Consider the following 13,871-nt stretch of genomic DNA (forward strand, 5'->3'; position numbering starts at 1 on the left):
ATATATATATGGCAAGTTCGAACCAACTCTATCAATTCGAACTTGCCATATGTAAGATCTTGTTGCCACGAAAAAAGTTGCTAGAGCAAGCAACAAGAGCACAAGTCAGTGAATGTGGAGTATAACTGCAACAACAATATTTTCGTGGCAATCATTCGAACTTGTCATATATGTTATATATTTTTAAATCTCCTGGCGACAAACCGACATATTCCAAAATTAGGTCAAAATATAAAATCGGCCGATCGACTGAAATTAATTGCATTTACTAGCCAAAAAGTATATAAAATATGTATATAATATACATATATCGGCTATTATTTTTTAGAGCAGCTAAAAGTATACATTTCTCTCAAATTTATGCAGATGGGCTTTAGGTATGGATCACTAGTGGAGGATTACTACACAGGTTATAGACTTCAATGTGAAGGTTGGAAATCAGTGTTTTGCAATCCTGAAAGGCCTGCATTTTTAGGAGATGTACCTATTTCTCTCCATGATGTGGTCAGCCAAAACAAGAGGTGGTCTGTGGGCCTACTTGAAGTTGGTTTCTCAAAATATAGCCCATTAACTTTCGGAGTTCGGTCCATGGGCTTTGTTATGGCCCATTGTTATGCTCACTATGCATTTTGGCCCATTTGGTCAATACCAATTTCTCTATATGCCTTCATTCCTCAACTTACTCTCCTCAATGGGGTTCCCATCTTTCCAAAGGTATGCACCAATTTAAGTTATGTACAAAATATTGCAAGCAAAACCACATAGTGATTAGTAAAATTAGCTCTTGATACATTACTTAGTGTCTTTCGTATCCCTATACTTCTGTTATTACTTGTTGCTGCCTTTGTTTTGATTTTTTGATTGCATTCTTTAGTGTTAGTTTTGTATTTTCGCCTCGGTTGTCAGATTGGTTTGCTTGTTATTGCCCTAGCCGAGGGTCTACCTAAAACAGAGCCTCTTTGCCTTCTTAAAGGCGGGGGTATGGTTTGCGCACACTCTACACTCCCGAAACCCCACTTGTGGGCCTACACCAGATATATTGTTGTTTGTTGTAGTTGTTGTTCCTTATAGACATGGGCGGATTTAGAGGGGCGGAAACCCCCTTCGCCGAAGAATTACACTGTGTATATAAGGTAAAATCTATTTTATACCTCTATATATTAATTATATTTTGAATCCCCTTGACATAGCCTGAAAGCATAGCTCAATGGTCAAGGGGGTTCAAATCTTTCTGAGGCCACTAGTTCGATTCCTACTAGCCACAGTCCTTTTTTATTTTTTAACTTTTTTCTTTTTTTGGACACACTTAGAGGTTTTTAACTTTTTTCTTTTTTGAATACACTTAGCGAAAATCCTGCCTCCGCCACTGCTTATAGATATAACATATGATTATCTAAAATCACATTTGTTTTAAAACTTTGGCCTCAGGTTTCAGATCCATGGTTTTTCTTGTACGTTTTTCTATTTCTTGGAGCATACGGACAAGATTGCTTGGTTTTTATGTCCGCTCAAGGGACATGGAAAAGGTGGTGGAATGACCAAAGAATATGGATGATAAGGGGATTAACATCTTTTCTATTTGGAACTATTGAGTATGTAACTAAACACTTAGGCATGGCTACACAAGGGTTCAGTTTGACAAGCAAAGTAGTAGATGATGACCAAGGTAAAAGGTACCATCAAGGAATTTTCGAGTTTGGGGTTGTTTCACCTATGTTCGTTATGTTAGCAACAGCAGCAATAATCAATTTAGTAGCATTCCTCAAAGCATTAGCAGATATTTTCAAGGGTGATCAAAGCTTGGATGGTCTCTTTATCCAAATGTTTATTGCTGGTTTTGTAGTAATAAATTGTTTGCCAATTTATGAAGCTATGGTTTTGAGAGCTGATAAAGGAAGAATGCCTACAAAGGTCACTATCATCTCCACATTTCTTGTTGGTATTCTCTATATAGCATTTGCTTTTCTTTTAAGAAGTGTATAACAACAAATAAGTTTTTTCTGCTTTTTTTCCCTTTGGACCTTTGAGCCGAGGAACTATTGGAAACAACCTCTATTTTCTAGGTAAGGATAAAGTATGCGTATACACTACCTCCCAGACTCTACTTATGAGATTATACTATGTTTGTTGTTATTGTTGTTGTTGTTTACTTTGGATTTTTGATGATTGTATTCACTAGCTTAGCAATAGAGTATCTACAAATAATTAGTGTTCTTGTATTCTTATTAATTAGGTTTAGTTGACGAAGCAAATAGTAGATTTAGTTTATATTTCAGAAATGAAAGGATCATGGAGATCTCATAGAATGCAGATTGTTGTATTTCTTTATATTCTACCGTATTTGAATCAGCTATGTTGAAGAATAATTTAAAGTTGTAGTAGAAAACCTAAACTGTTCGAGGAATGATATTTGCTAGTTTCTCTAATTAATGCGTAAATAGGTTTTGCATCTAGTTGGCATGCCACAAGATGAGCTCTTTTTGCGAGATGTCAAAAACCTGGCAAAGTACGAAAATCAGAATCTTTGAGAAAACGGATTTCTATTCAAAAAGTGCATAGACATATCGATTGAATAGCAAGCAAAAATTGGTGTTGCTACTATTTCCACATGGAAAAGCACATCTATGAACAGAGGCGGACCTATAATTATGAACCAAAATTTTATTTAGTTTTTAACTGGTTTATTGTTTAGTTAGTTTATAGTGTTTTGTTAAACAAGCAAGCAATTTACGTTTGCTACATTCTTTCATATATTGCTTGTAAAATGTGAACTATGTTATAGCAGATAATCATTCTAGAAAGAAAAAAAAGTTCAAAATGATGTTGTTTTGAGGCCCTGCTATGAACACAAAAAAAAGAGTTTGATTGTTACTCTTACTAGTGGTTGTTGCTGTCGTCTACACAAAATTCTGGGTCCGTCATTGTGCTGTCGTCTGCACAAAATTCTGGATCAGCCACTGTGGATGAACTAGCTTCAAGTTCAGCTCCAAACTTCTCCAATCTATCAGTTTCTTCATCTAAATCTCGAACTAAAGCATGATTAACACTTCCATCATCTTCACTAGCATGAATTTGCCTACCAGCAAACCATCGTCCGTTCATCGCTTCAATCACTATAACATTTTTGGCCTATAGCCACACTAATTATAGACAACACTCGAAAAGTGTTGCCAAAATTAGCTATAGATACGCTTATAAAGCGTGGTCTTTGACTTGAGTCTTTGGCCACGATTTTTAAGGCCACACTTAAAAAGCGTGCTCTTATAATATAAAGATAACACTTCTTAAGTGTTGCCAATTATAAATTATTTGGCAACACTTATTAATTATAATACAACATTTTTGAAGAGTTGTTAAATTCTAATACAAAATGTAATACTTTACAAGCGTAACCTAAAACTTTATTATAAAAATATTTCTCTCAAAATTTCCGCCCAAATATACGGTTAATGAAAATATTTCCCTCCCAATACTCAAAAGGCAAAGCTATCACAATCTCCAAGAATACTACAGCATATCAAACCCTTTCCCAATTCTTTTCTATTACTTCCTTTCCGCCTAGCTTGTTGACTCCCAACAAATCGCATAAACTAACTTTGTTGCTTCGTTTTCGCCTTGCTGCTTCTTCCAGACAGTACTCTAGCGAATCTCCATCGTTTCTTTTACTCAAAGATTTCTCCCTTTTTTTTCAATTTCTGATGGAAAAATAATCTTCTATTATGTATATACCTGGGTATGTTGGTATAGTCTTCATATTATACTCAATGTTTTTAACTTTTTTCTAATTTCAGATTCTTGGGCTGAAAAGAAGTAATTTTGTTTTGTTTTATTTTTGGGTATCAAAGTTTTAGTTTTTTACAAATTTCAGATTCCTGGGTTGAAAAAGAGTAATCTTTTCTATTTGATTTTTGGTATCTTTGAATGATGTTCCTTCTTATATTTAAAGTTTTAATTTGTCTAGCTTCTTACTGAATTTTTTTTTGGGCCGATAGAAGTGAATTTTGGGGCCGATATCAATGAATTCTTTTTTTTTTCAATATTACTAGGTATCTTTGTATAGTCTTTATTTTATACTCAAAATTTTTAATTTTTTCAATTTCAGATTATAGGGCTTAAATAAGTAATTTTTTTGTTTAATTTTTGGCTATCAAAGTTTTTAGTTTTATCCTTGTTTTATATTCTTGAGTTGAAAAATAAGTTATCGTTTTGTTTGATTTTGGGTGTCAAAGCTTTAATCGGTTTTTGCAATGTATACGTTTACTGTGATTTGGATTCGATCTAATTATGCTGAAAAGTTTCACAAGTAGGGCGTTATTTAGCTTGAGTTTGTGATTTAAAAATATTTTGAAATTTCTTCTGAATTTTGTGGTTATTTTGACTTAATTTCAGTTGTACAACCACTTTGTTTTACGTTTTACTTGAATTATTGTGCGAGAATTTTGTGAAACAGATCTAGAGTTACTTTGGCCAAATAAGCATGGTTGACATGATTTTTTGGCTTGCTCATTATCTTTGTGGTGAGACTTCATATTTGAAGGTTTTATTTAGTGATTGACCCTCTGAGCAATTTGATTGTCAAAATGAGCTAAAATATTCATGTAAAATGATTATCTTTAGAGTCAAGAGTTCATAATTTGTAGTTATTTATGGATGCAAATTGTTTCACCAAAATATAATGGTGGAAAACTGTTAGAACGTTGTTAAAGATGCTCAATAATAGATTTTCTTATATTTTTTTTATAAAATAAGTTGTTCTGGTTGAGAAAATTCTTCAAATAAAATGTCCTCTGGTCCGTGAATGACTTTTTAATTTAGAAAAACACTCCTCTTGAATGCCTTTCTTGTTTATTGGTGTGTGTTCTTTCCTTCTGAGCTGCAAATGTTTGTGACTTGCCGAGACATTTAACTGCATGTTAGTTGATAGGATGTTGCAAAGACTGCATGCCTGAATTATTTATGTACTCCTTGCTTCTCAACTATGACGACTGTCCTGAACATTCTAATGCTTAATGCTACAAGTCAAACTTAGTGAATCATGTCATCAGATTCCTATAATTTGTAGGCTAATGTAAATATTTATTTATTTTTATGGATTTTCGTCTTCCAAAAGGTGTCGTATTTTGGTTAATTGTGTCTGATCCCTTTTCTTTTTAATGTTGTGGTTCATGTTCTTCATCTTGCTCAGTTTGTTCTTCGTCTTCCACTAGATAAACATTACTCCTAAAAGAAAAACTTCTTCTGAAGCAATTCTCAATCCATTAGAACAAGATTGACCATATTCAACTAGTACATAAGCTGATACACAGTAAGCATATAGGTAATTATAATATTCAATTTAATTTAGGGCTGTTGTTTTTCTCCTATTAGCAAAGAACAGCACATTCAAAAGGAATAATAGCCAAATGTGAAGATAGCATAACCAGTTAAGTTTGAACTAAAAACACATTTTTCACTGGAGTTACGTGGAGTGCAATTGGACAAATCAGACTAATAAATTTTCTGCTCTTCTGTATATCTGTAATTTGTAGACGAGGGAGATTTCACTGGAAATCATCCAAAAAGATATGGTGGAGAGACTATCAGACCCCAGAAAAGAGTTGAGTGAAGAAAAAACAATGAACTTTATCATAATTACTCTGATCAAAGATGAACTACCAAAGAAATGATAGGAATGGAGATTTTGCCTCCGTTTTTTTTTTTTTTGATTTGCACCGGGTGTCCGAGTCTCTAAGAGCCCCGACTAATCCCCGGGGGTGCACAGGCCCTCGGCAAGGAGTTTCCCGCAAGTGCACCACGGTTAATTCAGGTTTTACCCAGTCCGATGGCCCTCAGAAAAAATAATCTTTATTTTTCGTATAATTTCTAGGTAAATTTGTAAGTCAAACACACGCGGATCCATATGTAGTTGTGAAAATATATGAAATTCTTCTATGAATCTGTGAAAGGTATAAAAAAGAAAGCAAAAATAAAGAAAAGAATAAGCTAGAAAAAGAGGAGGAAAAAAGAAAGAAAGTGGGCTTGAACAAATGCATCAGAGAAAAGATAGATGGATCTTACATGGTAGTTTGGACGATTTAGCTTGTTCCAATATTTGAACACAAATGCTAGATAAAATGGTGTGTCACCAGTAGGTTTTCATACAACTCGGATCTACTGGTGATGCACCATTTTATCTAGCATTTGTAAAGTCTTTGTTTGTACTCAAGTATTTAACTCTTTTTTTTTCTAATTTTATTCTTATGCTGAAAAAAGAGTAATTATATAATATATATATACATATTCTAATTTCATATTCTTATGCTCAATATACTATACTTTGATGAAGTATACATATCTGAGCAATATATATATAAAAGTTGGAATCAAAATTAGCTAAGATTATGTTTGTTCTTTTAGCATTGATATATATTCTCCAGGCATTGATGAGATGGTTGTAAAATGTAAGCAAAGTTTGTACGTGTTGTTCATTTCAAGGACTTTTACGAGTCTTTTATTTTCTTTCACACATGGCTGCATCAATGCCAGTTCTTGTGGAGATGGGAATCAAAGACTGCTTGGGGCTAACAAGACACTGATTCTAAGATGAAATGACTGTGTGATACATTCTATATCGAGGTTTGTTATATTTTTGATATGATGGAACACCACATAATGACATTAGAACCTCATCAAATCATAAAATTAAAGGCCTAGATATAGTAGGCTTTTTGGCTAAATTTTGTGGTCTGCTTTTCATTAAGTTCTCTCTAGTAATTACCAGTAAACAAACTTGATTTTTGAGTTGTAAACTTGTAATGGGTGGATAACAGTTTGCCACATTGCTAACACATTAATTAGGTTCAATTTCCATTGACATGTAAGTTCTTGTTCAACTTATATATGTTGATATTCTCTCTCTAGTGTGTGCCAGTCTGCCAGAGAATAACCTCGGACCAAATGATACTTTGTATATATACTTCGTTTTCAAAAATCCTTGTTGAGATTGCAAGCACGTTACAATATTATGCTTATAAAAAAAGGTATGTACGTCACAATATTATCTCTGATTCTACGATGCAGATTACCAAATTGTTTACAGAATGGTAATGCACCAACTTTTTTTTAATCTAACTTGACTTGTTGAAAGTTATTTTAGTGTTTGTTCTATCTTGATTTGTAAGTGATGTGCAATAATATTTTCTTGACAGTCTGAACTTCAGAATCGTCAAAGTTCCGGAGAAACAACAGATGATGCATTTAGGGTTGTATTTGGAAAGGAGTAGCCTGGTCAGGTTAGATGCTATGGTAGATCGGTGACGACAAGCTCTCTGAAAAAAGATGAAGAAATCACCAAGCTTAAACAAAAGCATGCCAATGAAATAACTTCTCTGAAGGAAATTATGAGAGAAGAAATGCAATATTTTTTTTAGTCAATTGGTGAAAAACAATCCTGGATTGGATTTTAATGATATACAAGGGTGTGTTGGATCTAATATTCCTTCACCGGTTGATGCAAGTAGTGCACGAGCTATGAGAGGTCAAAATCTGCCACATTCTTCTGGCTCAACTCACGCCCAGTCTTGAAAAGCTATTTATATTTCCCAATTCCAAAAACTACCTCAATCTTAACTTACAAAATCATGCTTTCTAACCAGTGTATAGTATATATATGTTTCTTCCTAATTTTTAATTTCATTTTGAATGTGTAAGAAAATACGGGTGATGCAATTCGATATGGTGGTCACAAATCAATTTGATTCATTAAAGTGAATGGTGAAGACCTTTTGAACAATTGGGATGTTTATTTTGATTGATTCTATAAATATGAATACATTTGGTTTTGTAGAGGTCTTTGCTAGTGAACTCTTGAACCAACAGTGCTTTATTACTATAGACAGTACACAAAGTATGTTTCTTTGTTGAAATTTATTTTAAGTATATGCATTTGAATTATTTTTATTCTATTTACTTATTATCTAATTTAATGCTTGATATATATATGTGTGTGAGAACAGAATTTGATGCAAACAAATATAGTTTTTTAACCACAAAATTGTGGCTAATATAAGTATTTGAAAAATAACTTTGTAGTGTAGACAAAACTGCCACGCTTAAAAAGGGTGGCCATAGGGATTGTCATGTTGCTCTAGAAGCCACACTTTGTAAGCGTAGCCTATAACGTGACAAAGATCACGCTTCATAAGTGTAGCCTTATGTCATAAAAGCGTGGCTATAAGAGAAAATATAAGTGTGGCCTTTGTACCGTATCAGCCACACTTTCAAAACGTGGCTTCTAAGGCAACACCTACAAAGCGTGGCCAATAGTCAAAGGTTACGGTACTTTAGGCCACCCCAAAAAGCGTTGCCTAAAGCCGTAAAGTGTTGCCTTTGCCCAAATGCTACACTTCTTGGCATCTTAGACCACACTTCTCAGAGTGATTGTAGGCCTAAAATGTTGTAGTGAATACACCTATGAGCATCCCTTCGATCCTTAAATTTAACCAAAACAACACCGTGTGGGTGATTTTCGCACACCTTGACTAATCCCACGGGACCAAACTTTAAACATTCCTCTCGAACGTCTTCCTTTATCTCAGAACATAAATTCTCATCCTCTTTCAATTCAACAGGCGCAAACATATAACGAAGCACAACAGTAGCTGAAATCAGTATCCCTGTATCATCACGACCACTCCAGCTAAGCATCCTCTGTTCAACTTTTTGTAATTTCTTCTTCTTATTCTTATCAATTTCCTTTGGTACGAACTTTTCCCCTTTCTGCTTAAACTCTGCTCGCGCAACTTTCATTGGAATTTTTTCACCTAGCCGTAAAGGCGTACCATCTAAAATTTTAATGGCTAAATCAACTGAAGGCTCTTTAAGATACGTAACGAGCGCATCGCCTTTCTTTTTTCCAGTTTCTTTGTCGAAATAAATCTTCACTCTAGGGTTTTGTGTTACTGGATCTTCCTTTATAAAAACTTCAATTATTTCTTCAACAGTTACATCTTCTGGTAATCCTGTAATATAGACATGAGTATTGATTCTTAATTCGAACCAGCTATTTGGTGGTTTATTTGATTCCTTTTTTTCTGAATCTGTTTCTTCATCCAGTTTTGTCTTGCCCTTGTTGTCCATGTTTTTGTAGGAATAAAATATGAATTTTTATTAGAAAATAGGTACAAGCACCTATATTTATAATAGTGTAAAACCTACTTCGACTAGACTTAGAAAATTGAATTTGGCTACAAATACTAGTTAGACATGAATTACTATTTTAAATTATTCAACAAGGTCTACCTATATTTTGGAGATTTTCGTAAATTAACCGACTCATTCTAGAAAGATCTGCCTCATATTGGATTTATTGATTCCAGGGCTAATATTAATACGAAATAATTAATTCAATATTTCCATCACTGAAGTTCTATGTCAAAACGAAAAATTGATTTTCCGACAATTTTTTTCTCCAATTTCAATTTCCAATATTCTTTTTCTTTCGCTTAAAATAAAAAGACTGACTGTCATATGTCTTACCAAAACAAAACAAAAAAATTGTAATATGTAATTGTTTTACCCAAAAACATAAATCTTGGTTCAGATAATTAATTTCAGTTAAACATTGGTTAATTTTAATTAAGAATAATATCCCCGGATCTTATAAATCAGAAAAGGTGGTCGAATAGTATTGGGCAATGATGATAGGCTATAATTGCATATTTTAGTCGCTTATTACACTCGAATTTACTGCACTTTAATTGAGTTTGCGCTTTAATCACTAGTGTTTTGCACTAATTGTGTGTTTTATGCCTTGTAGGTGTGATTCCGAGCTATATAGATGTTATGGAATGAATTTAAGTGATTTGAAGCTTTGAAGTCTGAGTAAAAGCTCAAGGAATTAAGCCGGGATCGTGTTCGGAGGTCAAATTTGATAATTAAGTACGAACGAAGACTTGAGGAGGCATATTGCGCACTGTCTAGTAAAATAGACATAACCTTTTGCTCAGAACTCTATTTGGGCTCCACAATATATGGTTGGAAAGCTAGCTCAAAGGGCTACAACTTTCATGTTTTACGTTTTTCCAAATTCCAAACGAAACAGGGTGAAAAATCGCGATTTTTCCGCGATCGCGGCAGAACCGCGGTAGAAGATGGCCGCGGACAACTGAAGAATCAGAGGGCATGTTTGGCCGCGGTTCCACCGCGACCGCGGCGAAACCGCAGCAGGAAGCGAAAATTTCAGGGACTAAAGTTCAAAACATGGGATTTTAAGTCCTAAACCCTATATTAAACAAAGGAGGCCAGCCAAGAACAGGAGGAGGACATATTTTGGACACAAATTAGACCTAAGGAGGCGAGGAGACACTACTTTAGGGTTAGACAACACCCTTGGAGGCAAGAACACATTGGGAGCAAGGCGGAGAATTCTTCTACGAGTTTTTTCCTTCCTCTTCCTATATTTTTCATTGTTGGTTATGACTTTTAGTATTGTAGTTTTACATACTATTATGAATAGCTAATTTGTTATCTAGAGTTTTGATAGAACCTTTTGTAAGATAAATTCTTGTTATGTTTTTATATAATTGAGCCATAGCTTTTCTCTATTTGTTCAACTATGTTTATATTCTGGTTGATTGAAGAGCTCTCAATTAGTTGTGCCTATTTAGTATGCATAACTCGGGAGAGAGTGCATATTTAGGTAATTGTTGAACAACACCACTCCCAGAGTATATGAGGGATCAATAACCGAGGGTTTAAAGGCGGGATTAGGGATAACGAAGTCTTGGGTGCGATCTGAAATGAGCTGTATTAAAAGCCAGCTAGCGTAGCTCGGGAGAGCGCGTCTAGTAAATTGTCGTAATTACTCGGGAGAGATTTACGGTAATAAGAGTGCTCATGATCGGTAGAGAATACTTAGGTGAAATTATAGAAGACATAGCGGGAAGGATTCCGACAATAGGGGAAATCATAACTCTAGACCTCCTTAATCTTTTCTCTAACCCTCAGTATCGTTAGTTGTTAATTTACTATTTTAATTTGTTAGTTAATTAGTTAAACACAAGAATCTTAATATCTATAAGTTAGGAATTGTTCAAGCTTGTCTTCTTGGTGATAGTGAACAGTTGTAGCTAAACCTTAGTTCTCTGTGGGATTCGACTCCGGACTTGTAAACCGGATTATATTTGCAACGACAGCATTGTCCTTTTTATAAGGCATAGTTGGGCGTGATCAGGCAACAATGATTCTGTGTAAGAAATGCCCTTTTTCTTTCAAGAAAGAGTAGCAGTGTATATGATTTTCAATAACTGACAATATAATGGCACTCATGTAATTAAGATGAATAAGTTAAGAACCTTGCTTGGATCCTCAAATGATTGAGAATTCCTCGGATCTTATGAGAATAATAGTGAAAAGTGAAGTCATATACTGAGTGAAGAATGAATCTTTTTTCAAAGTGTTGTTCTTACGATTGAATCTCACGTGCCTCTACTCTCACTCTTTCTTCTATTCATATGAGACACATTCCTACTAAAACCCTAATAGTACATATACAAAGAATATTCACGGAATATTCCCTTTAATAAGCTATTTTGAAAAACTAGCCGTTACAACTTCATTGATGGTGCTCGAGCTCGACCATGATTGGCACCTCGACCTCGACCTCGACTCATGTTGACTCTTCGGCTATGGGCTTCACTGCTTCCTGATCCACCTCGACCAACGACGGCTCGAAAATCCTTTCCTTAGTATTATTTTATTTCAAATATTCTGGAGCGGATTTTGACCCATACAATAATGCCATATCTTATACTGTATAATATATGTAACACTTTTGTGTGCTTTTTTTTCCTTCTTTTTACTGAGAAGTAAATAAAAGCATGATTTTGCAAAGTTCCATCTAATAATCAGATTCTGATGTGTATAAAATGGTATCCCCTAAACTTCTCTGCTAATCTATCATTCCTGAACTCCCAATTCTAAATATACAATTCCAGAAATGCAGCAAAACAATTAGGCCTTAATACTGATAACAAGAGTTTCTACATTTGAATCATGATCTCTTTCACTATTTTCAGCAGTGCCAGAGGATGAACTAGCACTAGACAATTCTTCAATTATCACCACATGCTGCTCTTCTCTGCTAATATTGGCTGTGTTAATCGTTCTATCGCGTTGTACACTTTCCTCTTCAATATCTAATCTGACTTGATTGTTATGTTCAAGATTAGAAGCTGGCTGCTGTGGAGGTTGCGGATTTTGTCTTGAAATAATAACATGGCATCTACAGAGAGGACACGAGAAATTCGAACGAAGCCAATGGCGTATGCATTCAACATGGAAAATGTGTTTACAAGAAGGTAACTGATGTAACTCTTCTTTGATCTCAAATTCTCCCAAGCAAACACAACACCTGTGAGAAATTACCTCATAATTGTAAGTACTTTATTGAAAATATTGCCTTAAATTCACCCTTAGAATCTGAAATGCTCATTGTAGTATGTTCAAATAATGAATTCTTTGAACCACATAAAAGGGCAGTCCGGTGCACTAAGCTCTCACTATATGCAGGGTCCGGGGAAGGGCCGAACCACAAGGGTCTATTGTACGCAGTCTTACTCTGCATTTCTGCAAGAGGCTGTTTTCACGGCTCGAACCCGTAACCTCATAGTCGCATAACAACAACTTTACACCTTCAAATCTTTGAACCACATGGATTAGCAAAATCATTATCAGAATCCAGGCACCCTTTTATCTGTAACTTTTGGCAGCATTTAGTTACTTTGTCCATATTCTAAAATTATAGTCCTGAACTAAGATATGAAGTAGTTAAAAAAGTTATAAGAACTTGTCAAAAGTTTAAGGATGAAATGGAGCTCTTGAATTAAAAAAGGTAACCCGTACACTAAGCTCCCGCTATGCGCGGGGTCCGGGAAGAGCCGGACCATAAGAGTCTATTGTATGCAGCCTTACTCTGCATTTCTGCAAGAAGCTATTTCCGCGGCTTGAACCCGTGACCTCCTAGTCACATGGCAGCAACTTTACCAGTTACGCCATGGCTCCCCTTCGAACTCTTGAATTAGATCTGTCAAAATTTTTGTATAAAGACTATGGATTTGCCCAGTAGCACAAACAAAAGTTAACTTACTGGGAATCTCTCATCATTGAATCTTCATCAAATAATATTACAGGAAGCTTGTTCTTGAGCATCCCCTTTATATCTACCTCACCCTGCAAAATAACAAAACTATTAGCAAACTACCAATTTTTTAGTTTGTATACTATGGTTCTTGAAATATTATGAAATTCAAGCGTAGACTAATCAGCTAGGAGATTTTTACTGACATGAATAATAGCATGAGTTGAACTCCTTGTAACTGTTGCAGGGGAAATAGAACCAATAGAAGCCCTTCTTTTGAGATAAAACAAGTAAAACAAAAGAAACAAGATTATAGAAAAAAGTATTGGTATGGAGAAGATGAAAGCTTGATAAAGTTTAAGTTGAAGTGCTTGAGGATATAAGTGAGGTGGACTAGGAGATTCAGGGATCCCCATTGAACAAAAAACTCTTAAAACTCAGTTTGTTAAAAGGTTTAATGAGAAAGATTATAAGGCTATAGCATTATATATAGGGCACCTCGGTACACAAGGTATCCCGTATTCATGCAGGATCCAGAGAAGGGCCGCACCCTAAGCTTTATATATACAAACAAAGATAAAAAACAATGTACAGTCAGATCTCTCTATAACGGCATCCCTATATAACAACACTTCACTATGAAAGCCAAGCTTTTTCGGAACCAATTTTCATATTATGTTATAATATATGTTCTCTATAACAGCACTTCGTTATAACATCCAAAATTATTCAGAACAAACGAGGTTGTTATAGA

The 13,871-nt window shown here is 34.8% G+C and overlaps 3 protein-coding genes and 1 long non-coding RNA gene across 4 annotated transcripts in view; 2 read left to right on the top strand and 2 right to left on the bottom strand.

The window, feature by feature from the left end:
* Positions 1–2,213, top strand: part of LOC109244145 (cellulose synthase-like protein G3) — a 5,926-nt gene extending 3,713 nt beyond the window's left edge. The window contains exons 5-6 of the mRNA XM_019411182.1: positions 367–714; positions 1,429–2,213. Of these exons, the coding sequence (XP_019266727.1) occupies positions 367–714; positions 1,429–1,983 (903 nt within the window). The 3' untranslated portion in view covers positions 1,984–2,213. The remainder of the gene's footprint in view (positions 1–366; positions 715–1,428) is intronic.
* A 664-nt stretch (positions 2,214–2,877) lies between these two features.
* On the bottom strand, positions 2,878–9,742 carry LOC109244140 (HIV Tat-specific factor 1-like). Its single transcript, XM_019411177.1, has 2 exons — positions 8,448–9,742; positions 2,878–3,113 (listed from the first exon to the last, which is right to left on the bottom strand). Exons 1-2 carry the CDS (start codon positions 9,115–9,117, stop codon positions 2,878–2,880), a joined length of 906 nt encoding a protein of 301 aa, XP_019266722.1. The 5' UTR covers positions 9,118–9,742.
* Positions 6,243–7,941, top strand: LOC109244146. Its single transcript, XR_002070674.1, has 2 exons — positions 6,243–6,615; positions 7,188–7,941. It is a non-coding gene; the product is annotated as an uncharacterized LOC109244146 (long non-coding RNA).
* A 1,665-nt stretch (positions 9,743–11,407) lies between the features above and the next one.
* LOC109244147 (probable E3 ubiquitin-protein ligase RHA4A) lies at positions 11,408–13,588 on the bottom strand. Its single transcript, XM_019411183.1, has 3 exons — positions 13,324–13,588; positions 13,127–13,209; positions 11,408–12,391 (listed from the first exon to the last, which is right to left on the bottom strand). The coding sequence occupies exons 1-3, from the start codon at positions 13,531–13,533 to the stop codon at positions 11,992–11,994; spliced, it is 693 nt and encodes a 230-aa protein (XP_019266728.1). The 5' UTR covers positions 13,534–13,588; the 3' UTR covers positions 11,408–11,991.
* Between the last annotated feature and the right edge of the window lie 283 nt (positions 13,589–13,871).

The sequence above is a fragment of the Nicotiana attenuata genome, unplaced genomic scaffold, assembly GCF_001879085.1.
Source record: "Nicotiana attenuata strain UT unplaced genomic scaffold, NIATTr2, whole genome shotgun sequence".
NCBI classification, from domain to species: domain Eukaryota; kingdom Viridiplantae; phylum Streptophyta; class Magnoliopsida; order Solanales; family Solanaceae; genus Nicotiana; species Nicotiana attenuata.